The sequence below is a fragment of the Calypte anna genome, chromosome 3 (genome assembly GCF_003957555.1).
Source record: "Calypte anna isolate BGI_N300 chromosome 3, bCalAnn1_v1.p, whole genome shotgun sequence".
NCBI lineage: Eukaryota > Metazoa > Chordata > Aves > Apodiformes > Trochilidae > Calypte > Calypte anna.
Window position 1 is genome coordinate 17334080 of NC_044246.1, and position 16042 is coordinate 17350121.

The 16042-nt window shown below is 39.3% G+C and overlaps 1 protein-coding gene across 2 annotated transcripts in view; it reads right to left on the reverse strand.

Annotated features, from left to right (window-relative positions):
• TTC7A (tetratricopeptide repeat domain 7A) overlaps positions 1 to 16042 on the reverse strand; it is a 170372-nt gene that overhangs the window by 57443 nt on the left and 96887 nt on the right. For both annotated transcript variants that reach the window (XM_030446792.1, XM_030446793.1), the window contains one exon: positions 1745 to 1861. In XM_030446792.1, the coding sequence (XP_030302652.1) occupies positions 1745 to 1861 (117 nt within the window). The remainder of the gene's footprint in view (positions 1 to 1744; positions 1862 to 16042) is intronic.

The window sequence follows — 16042 nt, forward strand, 5'->3', positions numbered from 1 at the left end:
GTGATCAGCTACTGATTGAACTAGTATACAGTGCAACAGCTCTCAACTTCATGTAAATACAGGCTTTTCTTTCCCCAGAAGCCCTAAAAATATCTGTGTCCAAGTCTCACTGATAAGAATTCCCCCTAAGTTCCTTTGGAGGCCCAACCTGGAATATTTTACATATTTGTTAGCTGATACCACTGCAATTTACTTAATATAAGGTGTTTCCCCTGAGTCACTTAATCCAGTCTAAAACTGCAAATACCAAGTTCATTCCTGTTATCTTTCAAGCAGTATTTCCCAATAGAAAATACTTTACGAAATATATTTTTAAGAAAGCCAAAAAGTCTCACTGGGAATAGTAGTGAAATACACATTAGAGTTCCTAAAAGCAAAAGCAAAGCAATTTGTTTTGTTTAGGTTTCTATGGCTAAAGCTTTTTAAGAGCCTCTAAAGCTATCACATCTTGGGTTTTTAAGTATAACAGCCAAAGCACAGCTTGGGATCCAAATGCAGTCCAAATGGCTGAATTCTTTATTTGTCTGTTTTCCAATGTACTCTCTTCAATCTAAGGCTTGAAGCCCCCCCCCAAGCAAGTGTAAATCTTACTCAGCTGTAATTGTTCAGTGTGGATTTGATCAGCTTCATGAGGACTACTTCTGGTTATAAGGATTATTCATGTGAGAGGTACATGATTCGATCCTTAGCTAAAGAAGACTAAGGCCTAAAGAAATCAATGATTCCAGCCTATAAGTGATCATTTCTCTGCTACTGTGTAAATACCTTGATTTTTGTGATTAGTCTGCTGCTCATTAGCTAAACCAACATGGAATTACTAATAATCCTTCAAGGACAGCTTGTATATAGACATGCATCATTCTGTACATGTATTTCTTGGTGTTTATAAAGCTTATGTAAATCCATACAGAAACTGGGGAACAATGCAAGCTTCATGAGTCTGCTGTCCTGACAGTTGCCAACAAGCATGCTTGTCCTTCCCACCAAACATAACCTCTATGGACCTTACAGGTGAGAGATAAGTACAGGATTGTAATAACAGTCCCAAGACTGTTACAGTGGTATCATGACTTGGATAATATCCAAAGGGTGTGTGGGAAGGAAGAAAACCCAAGCTGCTAACTGTTACACTTTCTAAATGTTTCCTTTTGGAGGGATCAAACAGGGAACCTAGCACTGTTTAAATGCAGATTTACTAGGACAAGGGAAATAGAAAGATGCTACATCCTTCTCTGCTTTCCTTGCTCAGTTAGCACGAGGCTAAGCAACTGGCATACAAGCACATCATATGATAGAGTCATGACTGTGTGCCTTTCCTTGGCTTAGTCAGTTCAGGACTGTCACCCCTACACATTCCTGGGTGCTGCCAGCTACTGCAGGCTGTGAACAATAGCTGATGGACACTCAACACTACTGGGAAAAAAAATAATCTGCCCTTCAGTCTGGACATCTGAATATTCAGAGATGTTTAAACATTCAGATCACAAATGCCTAGTTTAAACTGCTTCTTCAATCTTAAAATCCTGAGGTTTTGTTTTGTTGTTTTTTGTGTGGCTTTTTTAAAATCATGACTATTAAAATCTTGCTGTTTTAAAAAAACACAGCTAGCAATATTACTTTTGTTTCTTTTTAAACACTGCTGGTTTTTATGCTTTTTGAAAAATAACAAGTATTTATACAATTAAAGAAGCCAGCTGCATCTGCATTGTGAAATCTGAACTTGTTAAGAGTGGAGAAAGCCTACCTGTGCTGTAAAACATTATATGCCATCTGCCACATCTGCAACATATGTCTGCATGTCACCAGCGCCTCTTCAGGTCCTTTATGTATCCATTCCAGTTTTAGTTTGGTGAAGAGTAAGCTGCAAGATGAAAAAGAGTAACTTCTGTTTTATTGGCATCTCATAATCGTGGAGAATCAGTATCACTCTAGCAAGATCCTGGCAGGCAGCATTTTTACTCGCTTTGTATGTGCAGCAATAAGAGAAAACAGTGTAGCACTAAGCATTTCATTTGGCTCAACTTTGATTCCCCACAAGGAGATGAGAGGATTAACAATATTCCTCAGCTGCAGTCAAATTTGCGTCACAAAGCTGGCAGGATGGTGTTAAAAGCAATGCACTGCAAAGCTAACAAGGTGAAACATACAATGAATCTCATTTTATTTGGACAGCATTAAAAACACAATAAAAAGGAACTGCCATAGTACACATGCCAGACTGTTTTCTTAGTCTGGCATCTTCCTATATCACTGGCTTATATAATAAATTTCAGACAAAAACCCCAACACACTTTATATGCAGACAATTATGCAATGCTTCACAGGAAGGAAACGCTTTTTCTTAACACCAGCTGGCAATCATCTCATGCCCCAGGCAAGACAGCTGATAGCCCTTGTACATTCCTGTTCCAGGCAGTGTAACTGCTGCTACTATTCTTATACCTAGAGAACACGTACTTGCTCAGACCACTGGAACGCAGCAGAATTAGGTCAGGCAGAGGTTAGAAGGCAGATTCGGCAAATGACACAACTACTGCCTGCTGCTGGCGTGCCTTGTAACACCATCCTGCACAACACTGATTTCATTCTCTTTTAATCGCCAAAATGATCGATTTTATTTCTTATTACTAATGTACATTTTCCTCTCTGCTTTAAATGTTTTCAAAAAGTCTGAGATCTACACATTTTGAGCTAGCTGGACATGGCTAGCAATAAATCAGCTGGATGCACATATACATACAGGTGTGCATGCAACACTAACAACTGAATGTTAAAAATCCTAACACCAGTACTGTGGTCTGGATGTGACCTGCAGGCCCTGGGGAATCCAAACAACTTCAGGAAAAGACAACAACAACAACAACTGCACAAATGATGTTGGAGAAGACTTTGCAGATGAGTAAGAGATCCTTCACTTGCAATAACTGTAAATCTGCAGCCAAGACTCCAGTGCACCTCTACAGTAATGTGGTCAAATGGCAGTCTCATTCTGCAACAGCAAACATAAGAGATCTCTATGTGGGAAGGGAGAGGGAATCACCAGTACGTAGCTCAGCTGCATCAATTGCTCTATGGAAGTCTGCTCACGGACACTGCTATAGTTTGACCTCACAGGACATGAATTGGGTGAAATTCCCCAGGTACAAACTTAGGCTAGGCAAGAAAGATCAAGGTTCATAGTCAAGGGAATTTGTCTCTATCCTTCACTTTTTTTTTAAAATGAGCCTACTATATGTTTATCTTCGGTTTTCTTCTTACTGATCTGAGCAAAACAAACACTGATAATAACATGTCCTGGTCTTGGAGATGCTGACCCTATAACTGAAAGGAATTGCCCTTGCTATGATTCAGGAAGTTTTCAAACAACACAATTAAGAGGTTAAGCAATCCTTAGCATCCACATATGGGAGCACAATCAAGCATGAGCTCGGTGGTAGGTTTACTCCTGTTCATAGCATCATCAAGATGCTTGATGCAATCCTGTTTCTAGTTCTAGCCCTTTAACTGCAACACAAGACTAAAAAATGGGCTGAGGTTCTGAAAAAGGTTATACAATTGATCTGAAGGCTGAAAAACATATTTCATCAGAAGCTGAAGATGCTCACTTTATTTCGTTTGACCAAGAATCAGCCAAGATTATTTTGCCCCAGCCTGCAAGCACCTACTTGGAGAAATATCCAATTGTGAGCCCAATCTAAAAGAAAAGGTATCAGAAAATCCAAGGATTTTCTGAAAGCTGAAACTAACCAAATGGACGTTTTATAAGTAAATGCAAACACATATCTATCAAAACAAATAATCTTTGCAGCAAATACATTGCATGCACATAAATCAGCAAGACACTGTAACCTTTGAAAAGGAATGACAGTGCACAAATAGAAGCTATGGATTTGATGCATAGGCTTGTAAAGGGTGAGACTGCATCATCACAATCCTTCTGGCAACTACATTGTTATAATATTATACTAGTCCAAGAAATGACCATATGGAACAATGCATGCTCTTTTATGCATGTAAAATATTCTTTAATCCACTACAAACTTTCAAAATCAAAGAACTTCTAAAGCACTGTATGAGCCTCAGTAAGAGAGGTGGTCTAGGAGCCTAAGGCCTAGAAAAGAAAATAGTCATATGACATCCCTGAATACCTTCATGCATTTGAACACTGTAAGATACCACTCTTCATATAAAGAGAATATAGGAAAGAAGAATTTATAAACAGTCAAACTACTACACAGGAGGGCTATATTAGGAGTACCTTCTCCCTTTCACATTAGTAAGGATACAGATGTCTTAAGTATCAGCAGGCAATTAAAATCATTACGTAGTATATTTAAACATTTCAGTTAAACATTAAAAAGGTGAGCATCGAGTTCTCTCCATGGCTCTGCTGTTTATTGCTTACAGTGATTATATGTCAACTTCTTTGGATGAAAACACAATGTTCTGTCTCAGGAGACAGAATAACTAGAGAAACATAGGAAAAAAAGCAAATCTCTCACAAAAACATAATGAGATCTCAGCAGAATATTATTGCCAGCCTTTTCACACAAAGGCTGAAAGAAATAAAAGAAATCATCCAGCTTTAGCAACTCCCTCTGCAGTACAACAGATCTTGGAGATACCAAGCACTGTCAGCTATTGTGGCAGTTCACCTTTGAAATAGTGCTGTTCATGTTACCATGTAATAATATAATGAAACAAACCAAAAGGCAAATGGGAACAATATAAGTGGCAGAAAGAACCCACTCTGGTTTACTTCTAGCAACAGAAGTAAAAAATGCGATTAAACATGATAATTAAAAGGTGGAAATAAAATGAGGACTTTAGGCTGTATGCACTACATGGTGCTTGTATTTCTCAGCCTCTACTAAGTTTTGTAACACCAAAAAAAGATACAACAATAGGGAAAATTAAAGCAAAGTAGGTGACAGTATAACTTATCTCGAGCTTACAGTTCTATTACTGAGATAGCACTCTTGTTACAAACAAATCTAATGGGTATTGTGTCATACCAGTGTCTTGCCTGCAACAACTCAGGGACATAAATAAAAATGACATATGCTCAGATCTCACCTTATTATATTTTCTTAATATTATTTTACTGTACTTTTGTATGATGCTTGTAGTACTAAGCAGAGAAGATTCTTTAAGAGATTCAACAGCTAAAAACAGCCCCAAGATTATCAATACAGTCACTGGTAATTCTGTTAGCCTGTGAAAATGAAAACAGAGTGATTTGGGCTAAAGCAAACACATAAATCACTATTAAACATTGGAAAAGAGAGCAAACAATCCACAAATCATCCTTGTAATATGCCTAATCTTTAGGGACAGTAACAATGGAAAATAACCACTGCTCACTCTTACACTGGACTCTGAACTCCCTCTCAGAAGAGGTTTTCTTTTTCTTTATGGACAGCATGCGAATGCTACTGTTCCCTGATTTAACCTCAGGTTACTGCCAAAAGTAACCATATGTATATCGTAACAATAATTCGGGAAAATTAAAACCTGTATACAATTGACTTTGTTGAGATACAAAGTTTTGAAAATTCAAAAGTAGGTTTCCCAAATTTCAGTGGTATAAATGACATATCATTATAATATGCCACACATTGACAAAAAACTTGGGACTGGAATATTGGAAACCTGACAATGAAAACCGTCAGCAGAAAGCAAGCTACTTTGGTTGATTTCAGGAATTGGTCAGCATCTGTCTTCCTAAAGATTGATTTCAGCTGCTGATACTCATCGTGTCTCAAGGCCTGACCAAATACACCAACTTGGCCCTCACGGGTCTTCTAATCCTACATGGTTTTAAGTTAGTATTACCCATCAAGAAAAGAGGCAGTTCTTTACTAACAATCTAATTACTGAAGTTTAATAGTTAAAACTTATTATCAGAATGTTTCACATGTGCATATGGTATTCTATAAATGCTTGTAAAGATGTCTGTGGAAGAAGTTGTAAGTTGCTATGTTTAGTAATAACCTATTGACTACCTTATGGGAGCTCTAGGACTATATAAAGGCTTATTAATCAGTTAATTATTTGGACTTTTAAAAGCTGCTTTAAAATGGAGTTTTCAGTATCAAATTTATATAACACACATTTAGCATCACAATGGGATGTCTGTGCCCTGAAAGTCAATAAATAATGCTAGTACTATAACAAAAAACACCACATTCCATTCTAAATCAGAAACTAATTTAAGAATAAGGAGTATTATGCAGTCATTTATCTATATGTTTTGCCATTCACTGACTGCTTATAACCCCTCTGGTTTTTCCAGGCTTGTCTGCAGCTGCTCAAAGATCTATGTGCCTTTGAGCTTTACCAGATCAGGGACATCATTCCCCAAAGTCTTTCATTATTGATCCAGATTTTCCTACCTACACACACAGCTGCTTGGTTATTTTGCATTTTGAATTCAAATGCAAACAAAACCGAATACAGCAGCAACATATCCCAATTCACAGAGACAATTATGTACCTCAGCATGAAGGTACTGAACTTCTGCAACTAGTATTTCTTTCTTTCATTAAATGACAAGATCCTTGTGTTTGTTTGTTTGTATCTTTACAGCTGTTTGCATGGAGACTGCAACCAGAATCCCAGTCACCTGAGCAGAACAAATGCACTTTATCCAATGATTGATGGAGTGTTGGAGCAGCATCCAAGTGACATGGGACAGCAGAGCTGAGCTCACCCCTTTGAAGCCCACCTTCCACATCAGCTTCAGGAATATCATGACTTGGATGGGCTGACAGCCAGAGGATGCTTTCTGAGGAACTGGAAGTTATGGATTCAAACCCTCAACACTTTGATCACTGAACTCTTAAATTAGTTACTTCCTCATTAAGGTAATGGATGCAAATGCAAAATACAGGTGGATACAAGACAAACTGCTCTAACAGAGCTGGCAAGAGGATGCAGGAAACAAGAACGATCAAAGTTTTGGTAAGCTTTTTATATATAGAGATAGTAAATAAACTTCTCAGCCTGGAAAAGAGGCTGAGAGAAAAGTGATTTATAAAATAATGAAAACATGAAGAATATCAGGAATTCATAGCAGTCTGAGTTGTTTCAATGAAAGAAGTAGTGAATATCCAATAAAGCAATAAAGCAGTGGATTTAAAATGAGCAAATGAAGTGCTTTTTCATACAAGGCAAAACTAATGTGCAAAACTCATTGCTACAGGATGCTCTGGAGCAGACACATAAATAGGTTCAAAAAGTGATTAAATAAATTCATGGATGACAAGCCCACCGGGGCACTGAACACAATCTAATGCAACCTCTGGCTCTGAAAGCCTCTGAACCACTCAGTTGACAGAAGCAGGGATGACATATGAGGGGTAGGATCATCCTACTGCCACATTTCTACATGTTTTCCCTGTGCATTCACCAGATGCTCTGCTGAAGCCAGATGAGCCCTTAGTTTGATAAAAAATGACCACTCTTAAATTCTGATACAGCAGAAATAGGACTGCAGCCCATGTTCTTTTTATAGCCCAGATTCTCTGGTCTTGCTTTATCTGCCAGTATGAGAGGACAGTATATCTGGAACTGTAGTATCATCACAGCAAATTAGCTGCTCAGTTTATCAGTTGCTGAGTTTAGTTTCAGTGGTGGGTGAGTCATCTATACAAGCCAATTAGTTAATGTATACTCTTTCATCATAACCATTATGGTTTCATTAACCTTCCGAGAGCACCTGCAAAACCCCGAGCCACATTATCAACAAGAAAAAAAAAAGGAAATCTGCTTTTAATCTCCTGCATTTTTGTTGATAAAATCAACATCAAAGTTGCTGTCTTCTCAAATAACTCTGTGCTTCTTGCAGTCTCCTGACATTTAAGGGCACATTCTCTAGTTAAATTCATGCCAGCAGCGCTGACTGCAACCTCCTTTTATAACTTCATGCTGTGCCATGTTATCTATCACTTTCCCTACAAAAATAAATTGATCATATACTTTTACAGACATACAGGTTTGAGCTTTTTTTTTATGGCTCCTGCTCATTTACCCCCCAGTAAAAAAACAAAACAAAACCAAACTAAAACCAAGCAGCCTGTTAGCATGTCCAAAACCCTGCTAACTTCATCTTCCCAGCCCAGGAAAACTAGCAGAGCTTCCATCTCCTTTACAAGAATGTCCTGCTCAGATCCCTAGTCTTGCATGACAATAGCAATTCCATTAATGTTTCTCCATGAACTTTGCAACCACACAGGGCAAGAACAGCTTCCAGAGAGCTACATAATAGGCTATTTAAAAGTTTACATGATGAAGATGCAATTTGCTAGGCTTAGCATCGTAACACTGGGCACTTAGAAAGCTCTTGCTTATAGAGTAGGAGAGGAACAGAAGAAGAGGTGATCAGAAAAGGCAAGATTACAGCCCAACCTGGCAGAGACTGCACAGCAAAATCAAAGGAGTGCCTACCAGCCCGGCTCAAGCTCTGAATGTTTTTCTCTCAGGCTGCCTCCTCCTGCAAGCTGGGACATGTGCTTGGTGGCAGAAGGGGCCTCCTGTCAGTTGGGTGAAGGTTCTCCCAATGGACTACGTTGTGTAAGTCTGCATGGACCCAAACATCACTTCCCAAGACAAACCTGTCTGCAGCCTGTCCAGCAACCTCATGCACCTATTTCAGCATCGAGATTCACCAGATTCACTCCTAATGCAGAGGGCAAATATGGGTAAACACTGATGTGGCCCATCCAGAAACTGCCACTCACACTGGAAGGAGGTCTCATAACAAACCCCCTTTATTTGCTAAACCCAAGCATGTTCTCACTTCAAGGAAAAAGAAGCTAAGTCAGAGTACAGAAAAAGCATGCTGATTTGCTGGGGAAAAAAAGAAAACAAAAGCTCTAGAAATCTCCCTTGTTTTAACCTTTCTTCATATTCAAGCCATACCTAGTCATATCCATGAGAAAGCGCCAAAAAAATGGTGATCAGAATTACCGTCTCCTTGCCTTTTAGCCAGGTAACTAACTTTGAATTGCAGACTTGTATTTTGCTTTTTACTAAAAATGTAGGAAAAAAGCTAATTGTCAGCAGAGCTGATAAAAACCTTTCTCTCACCATGTGTTACATAGGATTCTTTGAGTGATGCATCTGAACAGTTTTTATCTTCCCCTCACCCTGGTGAGCAACTGCAACAAACTTATTTTGTACCATCAATCACAGATATATGCATTTCAGTCCATATGTCACCTGAATGAAGATGCAACAATTTTCACAATTCTAAGTTTTACAGTGAAACCTGGAAAAAAAAGTTTGTGGTTATGCTATGAAATGTGTTTCCATCAGCTTTTTAAAGGTAAATTCCTTCTTTAAGGACAGTGCATTAGACATTTTCTTGCAACATTTCAGGTTCAATTTGAAAGTGTTTTGTGAACAAAAAATTTCTGTGAAAGAATTTCTTTACCAAGAGGGTGATCAGACATTGGAATGGGCTGCCCTGGGAAGTAGTGGATTCTCCACCCCTGAAGATATTTAAAAAGAGACTGGATGTGGCACTTAGTGCCATGATCTGGTAACTGCAGCGGTAGTGGATCAAGGGTTGGACTTGATGATCTCAGAGGTCCCTTCCAACCCACCTGATTCTATGATTCTATGAACTGTTTGTTCTCTGACAGGCTCTGACTACACAGAGTACTCCCTGCTGCACTCAACACCCTGCATGCACATTTGAAAATTGGGACAAGGTCTCGAGGTTGGAAGTTAGAGCTCTACCTCCTATTTAACTTCAATCATGAAGGTGCTAAGTGTTAAGTGTGTTAAGTGCACAGCGCCTCCAGAAGATCTGAGCTTTGGTACTTGAATTCAAGTGACTCTGTGGTGCCGTATCTCATTTGTGGGTAGAAGAAAACACCTACATGGCAATGTGCAATTTCAGGGGCATACTGGGAACTGTGGTCCACTGTCTTTTGATCATGGTGGCAATGTGACCAATATCCCACAGGTTGGGCTGAAGACACAGGAGAGTTGTGCTCTGGTTCTTGCTCTGGCATGAATTCTTGGCTAGTCTTGGGCAAGTCATTTCAGCTCCCTGTGCTTCAGTTCTTATAAGTGTAGAGCAGATAACAGGAATGACCTTTGCAAAGCATTCAGAGAACTAGATTCTTCATCATCTCCTTCCCCATATCCTTTACATTTAATCTCTTAATACTGATGCTTTCAACTTCAGAGTTATTTGTTGACAGGAACGAAAGCAGGTTGAGTTACTCTGTAACTGACATCACTTTTAAAACATTTTCTCATCTGTTGGGCCTGATTCTTCAAAATTTCATGAGATGTGCCCCTGGGTAAATCCAGCCAGCCCTGATTAAATAGGAATTCATTTGGAAGGGCAGAGCTGTCACAAACGTGCTGTCACAAAATAACTCTTGATTTACAGAAACAGAAAAGGAAGCCAGGCCTATGATATCTAATTGCTAAGCTGAGATCCTGCCAGACAAGAAAAGGAGCAGTAATAGGACAAAGTCGAAGTACTTAATATGCTGCAAATACTTTATATCCCCAAAGACTGCAGAATTATACTTGTAAGCTGTTGTGTTTTTGAGAAGAGCTTTTAGGGCATGCAGCTTAAGCAGCTTTTAGATACAAGGACTCTGTCTAATAAAGTAACATTCAGGATCAACCTCCAAGTCACCTCAATTTGCCATGAAGAACACACCTTGTGTCTGGAAAGGTATGTCAGAATCCTGATTCACGTATTTAAAATAGAGTGAAATACTTCCTAATTAACCTAGTGTCAAAGTAATAAGAAGAGATAGCATACTCATATTATGGCTGTATAAATTATGCAACAAAATAAAGTAAAGCAGATGCACCCCATAGGATTAATAAAACATTTCCACCCAACTTGACACATTTATGAAATTTTGTGTGTTACCCATATGTGGAGCCAGCAGTCTGAAACTGCATCCCACCCCCACTGTATTCGTAAATTAGAACCACCCAAAATTTGTCTTTGCTCTAAAAACAATAGGCTTAGTGTAAAATAAGCTCTTCTTCTTCAAAATGCATTACCCAGTGTTGTTAAACAGACCCCACTCTTTCATTTTATTTTGGGCAATGTAAGTTATGCCACTTTGGCAATACTCCAGCAAAGCACTTATAAAAGGTCTTCATCTTTTAAGCATGTGAGTAGACCTGCTGAAGTCAACAGAAAGTGAATTGTTCCTCTCCTAAAAACTGTGTGCTTAAGAACCCTCACAGATACAGTTCTTAGTGTGGAGAAAGAGAATGAGAGTCCCTCCTAAGTGCTTAACTTTGCAGAGGGCAAAGCGTAAACGTGAGTAATACAAGAAGGGACAGAGTCTGCCAAGACACGGAGCTCACAGTCTGACTGTCTCAGTAGATGTGAAGAAGATGGAAATCAATCTGCCAAACACCAATGAATTTAAGTACAGGACACTGGTTCTAAAGCGTGGTGGGGCATGTTTCAACTTTCATTCTGGCTGGTACAATCTACCATATCGTTATGACAGTTCATTGCTTTCTGTAAAAGTAGTTGTTTAGTAGGATACAAAGGAGTAGGTTTCTATGCCAGCCTGAAAAAGATGGGAAAAGACATGCTTAAAAGGTGAAAGAAGTGACAGAAATGAAGACAGTCAAAAGCTCTTTCATTTCAGAGAAAACCCCACATAACCTAGAAAAAAGCCCGTGTTGTGGTAAGTAGGTAGAAAACTTCACCAGCTTCCCCAAAGAAAATCCTAGAGAAAGAAATTAATATTTTGCTACCAGCTGGAATCGTATTTGTCCAAATCTGCAAAGCAAAACCATGATGTAATTGCAGTCTGTGTTAGCACCAGCGCCAGCTGAACACAGCGCAGTAACAGCAGCAGAAAGACACAGAGCGTGACCTTTAGTGCAGCCTTAGCAATCAGCACACAGACCAGGGGCTGCACTTCCACAGTGAGATGTGCTGAAGATCATGCTGCTGCAGTTCCACAGAGTCACAGAATGGTAGGGCTTGGAAGGGACCTCTGGAGATCATGGAGTTCAAGCCCCCTGACATTTAATTCACTCAGTCCTTCAAGGACACAAAGAAGTTAACCTAGCAAAACCTGCACTTACCATTTGGCCTGACACTGACTTACAAAAATTAGATGGAAAAAACTGTACTCATTGTAGTGTTGGGTTCACCACAGGCAGTGTTTTTAGAGATGCACTGAAGTTCTTTATAAAGAAGTTCCTTTATCCTGTACAAACCTAACTGCAGGGTCAGGACTTGTAGCAATGACAGCACTGTTTGCCATGTTACCCTCCCACTCCGTATGGGTTCCCATAGAGCTGAACCAAGAGCTCTCCTGAACCATTATTCTGAGACAAAAATAAAATTTGGAATGTAACAGTGAGCAGCTCTGTTTCTAGTCATATTGAAAAGAGGTCACCATGATTTAAATATACATTGGAAACACAGTGCAACTGACTGTATTTTTAAATAAATCCAGCTTCTTCAATATACATAAAGAAACTCTTCTCTGAGTTAAAGTTTGTGTGCCATTTAAAACCATTTAAGTTTAACCTAAATATCCTTTGTTTCCGTAGCACAAATACCTAAATTGTTAACATAAAACAATTTTGTTGATTTTCTCCCTAAAAATTTCTGAACTATATACATCAACCCAAGGATACTGCCAGTTCCACAGCTTGAATATTTGACAACAACTTCAGCACAAGGTTTTCCTAGCAGAGAGCTGTGCCCTGTTCTCAGAACACTTATTTCAGGATCTTGCAAGGCTGTATTTTAAAGGTGAAGCTTTATTTCTTACGAATTTCTGGAAGTGATGCTTCACCGTTGTATGCATGACTCCAACAGGTGTACCTTAGGCTGTACAAATAAGCTGAGTCACTGCTCATAAACAGCAAAGAAAAATCAGGCATTTCTGACAGGCTAAGAGACTGCTAACAAGCTTCAACTGGAACTGCCAAGAAAAAATAAAAACTTCAAGAAAAATTTGAGAAATAGCTGCATAGTTAAATACACATGAAAATAAAGATAATCCATGGTAGATTGATCCTAGAATCAGATTAATGGATTTTTTTTCCTGCCATATCTATCACACCTCAATATGTCAGCACTTCCAGATGTGCTAAGAAAGGATGACACAATATTACAGATTCCAAGCACTGCATGTCTGATTAAAGATCCTTTGGGAAAACATACATAGTTAATACATTTTAAATGTTCAAAACCAGAAGCATGTGGCCTTTCAATAATAGCCTGAAAACCCACCTCAGTGTACAACTGCAAATACAGTTTAAATGCTGGATAGAATAAAACAGGCTTGACTGTTGAAAAAGAGTCCAGTCTCATTCATACAGTACAGTGCAGGTGACAGGATTAGTGGTTTTCAATTTACTTTTTGGTTCTTCACCCACAGATTACTGGAAGGCGTTTTGTTTTTTGTGGTTTGTTTTTTTTTTGAAAGTCTGTTACTTAGCAACCACTGACCTTTACATATTTTTAATGCCATGGTGCTTTATAAAACTGAGCTCTGTTACAAAACTTTGAGCTAACAGCTGCAATGACACAGGTAAAAGGAACTAAACAGTCAGGGCCAGGCAGTCAGCTGAAGGGAATCAGCTCTGTACAACTGAAATGAAAGGATTATCATCTTTTTAAACTGGTCGGGTTTCTGGCACTCAAGCTTCAAGTCAGAAAATTTCAGGCAAGTCTTTGACTCACTGAAAATGAACATGCACCAGATAAACACGGAAATGGAGTGCAAGGTCATCACAGATTGATCACCTTGTACCAGCTGACTTCCTACTTTATCCCTTTAAGTAAAGCATTCATTGGCAGAACCCTAGCCTGCAAATTAAAAAAGAGTCACTTGAAACATTCCCAGTGACTCACCAAAAAAAGCAAACCAAAAAGAAGAAATGAACAGAAGCAATGACAAATAGCAAGCTCCGGCCTTTCAAAGGGAAAAGCTTTGTATTTTCCCTTCTCCTTTGCAGAAAGGAAGATACTCCGTATGTGGAAAAGCCTGGCCTGTGAGGTGCTGCCAGTTCTGTGGGGCTGCTGACCCCACCTCTACATCTGCATCAAGGAGAGGGACAGAAAGCAGCTGGACTGAACTCCTTCACATCCTCTCCTGCTGACAGGACACAACGAAATCCCTGTGTTTATTCTGTTTCACGTATCCTGTTAAGTCAGTGCAGAGCTCCTCTGCAGAATAAGAGATCAGAGCACAGTAGGATAAATCAGAAGTGTGTATTTATAATCTCTGCTTTCTGGTAAGTTAGCAACATGTACCAGTTTTTCCTCGAAATAAGTCTGAAGGGGAGGAACAGATGTCAAGCTGAAAGTATAAGAATATTGTAACTGTCCTGTGTTATACCATTAGGCATGAAAAACATTTTGTGTTGATGTATGTCTCTACTTCCCCTCTTAAAAGGCCATCGTGCAAGACAGATTCAATTCGGAGTGCACAATATGATTTCTATTTCCTTTCTAAGCCAGTATAACCAAAACACAGATCATCACAGAAACACAGAATGCTTTGGGTTGGAAGTGACCTTAAAGATCACCTGGTTCCAAACTGTCTGCTATGGGCAAGGACACCCTCACTCAATCCCTCACTGCCAGGGAGGAGGCAGCCACAACTTCTCTGGGCAGCCTGGGCCAGTGGCCTGAGCTATACCTACATATGATGCATGGCATGTGCAACATTGCAGGGGCTGCTACACAGCCCTCCTGCTTATGTACACATAGTGTTTCTTTCAGTTCCAACCACATTAAAGGCTTTGTATTTGCATTATTACATCCACACCTTTCCTGAAGAACCTTGCTGAAAGGATATCCAAAATCACTGTGCAAAACTCCTTACTCCAAGGCAACTGAAAGCACTCTCTGCTGACCTGATGGGTAAGTCTTCCCTCCGGAAGGCTTAACAGCCTGTCATTATCTATGGGATACATCCTCCCATAATTAATTCCCTCAGGGAATGACATCCAGAAGAAGCATGGTTCAAAAACAGAGTGTACCTGAAATTTGACATTTTTGAATCAGATTCCTAGCATCAAGATACATCCATGGAAGAGCTAACATTTTTATTTATTCCTGTAGATACATGGCATAAACTAAATCCTATCATAAAGACAGTGGCTTAAAAACCGGTGAAACATACGGATAAAAATCAAGTGTTCTTTCTTCTTGAACAGACTTGATTTAATTCATTAGAAATCCAGAAGGTGTTTAAAATTACTATGTGCCACTTAATATAAGATGAAGTAATAGCCTCCTTCAGCCTTAGTGGAAAAGATTCAGAGCTGTAATCCTTTTTCAAATAATTATCCTGTTCATCAGGCTTCAGCACAAGATGACTCCAAGAAGCAGAAATGGAGAGAGTGGCTATGAAAGCCACAGTATATACACACACCAAGCTGAATGGTGATGAGAGCTCTTTGCAGGCATTTGCAAAGCCAAAGGCCTGAATTATGCCAAAACTAGAACCCTGAGGGAAGGGCAAGAGCATGTGAAAGTATCAGGTTCATCTACTACATAAAAGGGTTTTTGGAGAAAAAAACTAGGGAGGGTGGGTAGGGATGGTGACTACATAAGCTAACTCCTCAAAACTACAGCAGTGGATTAAAGCTTTCACCCACATGACCTGTGGTTTTGACTTAGCCATGAGCTGCTCTTTGTGGCTACCCAACAAAATGACCTTGTAAGAGAAGGGAAAGTTAGTGGCTGACATAGCTTAGCACTACCCCACCCAAAGAGCCATATGAACATTCCATTTGTGTAATTCCAGGACAAATATATGCTTATTCAGTATACCTAAAGAGTTTGCTACACAGTCCTCAAGGAAATTCTGCATCAGATTACACCAATTATTCTATTCAATGGATAAAATCCAACATGGCAACTAAAGAGTACTGCAAATTATGCCCTTGAGGTCTGTTCCTGTACAGAGTATTTGGGACAGTGGTCAATAAACTTCTTGGGCATTTTTTCCTGGAGGCCCTAGAGAAGTTAGGAAAGCATGACATGTGAGTTGCAGTGCACTTTTAG